Genomic DNA, 2,247 nt, shown 5'->3' with positions numbered 1-2,247 from the left:
CAGGCCAACCTAAGAGGGAGGGAGTGTGGTTGGGGCAGTGGGTTCTGCAGGGTGGGATGTGGGCGACTCCTCCCTGCCCTGCTGGTGCGTGTGCACCCTGGCAGGGTGTGGAATTCGGACACACACATGTGTAGGGCTGGTTGCGTCACTGTGTGGGGGCACCGGAGGCCCAGAGGAGGAGTACTGGATGCCTGACGGTGTTTACACCCCACGTCCTGCTCCAACCAGAAGTTTGGGGAGAGGTTGTTGTTCATGTCCATTCTGGCCCCAGTGTGTGTGTGTGTGTGTGTGTGTGTGTGCGCGCGCGCGCGTGCGCGCGCATCCCTGCCCCAGCAGTGTCTTCTCTCTCTCAGGCCCACTGGCCTGGGCCTCATGTCACTTGCCTGACATCCGATTGTGAAAGATGTCACCCAGAGGCAGGCAGAAGGGCTGTCTTTTCCTTTCCTCGTTGCTGCCCAGGGAGGAGACAGGGTGGCCTTTCCCACAGGGGCAGCCTGTGGCGATGTGGCAGCTGGGCCTCACCCGGGCAGGGCTGTGCGTGACCCCCTGAGTGGGGGAAGGCAGGCTGTTGCCATGGTGGCCTGAGCGAGCCGAATTCCTCCAGGGTGAAGTGGGAGATATTTATACCCGGGGTCAGGCTGGGAGCCGGCAGGCGGAGAGGGCAGGGAGCTGGGATTTCGCGGGGCACAGTGAGGCCGGGCGTGTAGGCAGGTGGGACTTGGGCGTGCCCCGCTGTCTCCTGCTCCGTGTTTGTGTGAGACAGCGCCTCCTCTGCCCTGCCAGGGTAGGTCTGGGGATCGGTGGCCTGCTGTGGGAGGTGGAGGCCCGAGGGAGGCCCCCAGGGACTGTGTGTCTCACCCCTGTCCCTGCTACATTGTGTTGTTGTGTGAACCCATCGTGGAGGTTGTTTTGGTGACACTGTGTCCCCACGAAGCTGGGGATACCCCTGTTTCTGGGAGCCACCAAGCTAGAGGATGAATGCTTCGGTGATTCAGTCCCCAGACTATCTCTGACTTAATCCCTTGGGTTCAAGCCCTATGTGGGAGAGCAAGGGCACACACTGCCTAACCTGTTGTGTCCCCCTCAGGACAATGGCGTCTCTTGGCCACATCTTGGTTTTCTGTGTGAGTCTCATCACCATGGCCAAGGCAGGTGAGTGCAGGGGAGGCTGCCCGCTACCCACCTCAGCCCCAGGGGTGGCGGCGGGGACTGAAACCCCAAGAAAGAACCAAGTTGGAGACCGCAACCTAGACTGAGTCGACTGGGGTACCAAGAAGTTTGAGGGTCTCCACGTGGGGTCCAGTCACAGGCTGGCATTTGGGGGAAGGGAGAGGAAGCCCCGGATCAGGCAGGGTGGGGTGGGATGGGGCTGAATCCCTGGTGGGATAACTGGGTCACAGGCAGCCTGCCATGAATCAGGGAGCTGGGGCAGTTAGGTGCCCCCTGCCCCATCTGGGACAGTGCAGGGGGGCAGCTGGGACCCAGAGAGGGTGGGCAGCCTGCCTAGACACCCTCAGACTCTCAGCCCAGCAAAGCAGAGCCCCCAGTGGTCTCCTTATGCCCCTCCCTGTCCAGGACCCCAGGAAGCATTCAACCCCTGATTTCTCTCTTTCCAGAAAGTCCAAAGGAGCAAGACCCGTTCACTTATGGTGAGTGGGGGGTCTAATTCTGAGAGTTTTGGGGGAGATCCTGGCTTTGCTGGTCCTTTGATTCACCCTCCTCCAGAGTCCCAGTATGAAATCTCTGTCATTCTCCTTCCCTCTATTTTGTCCTTCCTTTCTGATTCCACCTGTCTGCGTCTTTCCCTGTCTGTGTCTCTCTGTGTCACTGTCTATGTGATACCTCTCTGGTTCTCTTTCTCTTGCCTGGGTCTCTCTCAGCATCTCGTGGCCCATCCTCTGCTTTTTCCCATCTTCTCTCCCCCTGTCCCCCTCCTCCCTGCCCCCTCCCTCCCTTTCCTATATACCTCTCTCCTCTCCCTGGTCCCCCACTTTCCTCCTCCCATATCTGCTCCCCCTTAATTGATCTTATTTCCCCGCTTCTCCCTGCTGGTCCTTTCTCCCTGTTCCCTCCTCCCCAATTTACCCCTCTCCTATTCTCCCTCCTCTCCTCCGGGCCCTCACCTTCCCTGCTCTGCTGCTCACAGACTACCAGTCCCTGCGGATCGGAGGCCTCATCATCGCCGGGATCCTCTTCATCCTGGGCATCCTCATTGTGCTCAGTGAGTGCCCCTAGCCCCCGCCCTCT

At 59.9% G+C, this 2,247-nt stretch overlaps 1 protein-coding gene across 6 annotated transcripts in view; it reads left to right on the top strand.

Moving 5' to 3' along the window:
* Positions 1 to 2,247, top strand: part of FXYD1 (FXYD domain containing ion transport regulator 1) — a 23,258-nt gene that overhangs the window by 12,280 nt on the left and 8,731 nt on the right. For 2 of the 6 annotated variants that reach the window (XR_001006327.1, XM_011982274.1), the window contains exons 2-4: positions 1,088 to 1,152; positions 1,617 to 1,649; positions 2,147 to 2,221. Coding sequence is in view for 5 of the 6 variants with exons in the window: in XM_011982274.1 (XP_011837664.1) it covers positions 1,092 to 1,152; positions 1,617 to 1,649; positions 2,147 to 2,221 (169 nt within the window). In the remaining variant the exon portion in view is untranslated. Of the gene's footprint in view, positions 1 to 2; positions 243 to 475; positions 606 to 651; positions 785 to 934; positions 1,153 to 1,616; positions 1,650 to 2,146; positions 2,222 to 2,247 lie in introns of those variants that run through there. The other 4 variants (XM_011982276.1, XM_011982277.1, XM_011982275.1 and 1 more) reach the window with 4 other exon arrangements.

This window comes from Mandrillus leucophaeus, unplaced genomic scaffold (genome assembly GCF_000951045.1).
Source record: "Mandrillus leucophaeus isolate KB7577 unplaced genomic scaffold, Mleu.le_1.0 Scaffold238, whole genome shotgun sequence".
Classification (NCBI taxonomy): domain Eukaryota; kingdom Metazoa; phylum Chordata; class Mammalia; order Primates; family Cercopithecidae; genus Mandrillus; species Mandrillus leucophaeus.
The sequence above is the reverse complement of the archived record's forward strand: the minus strand, read 5'-3'. Positions and strand labels throughout refer to the sequence as shown.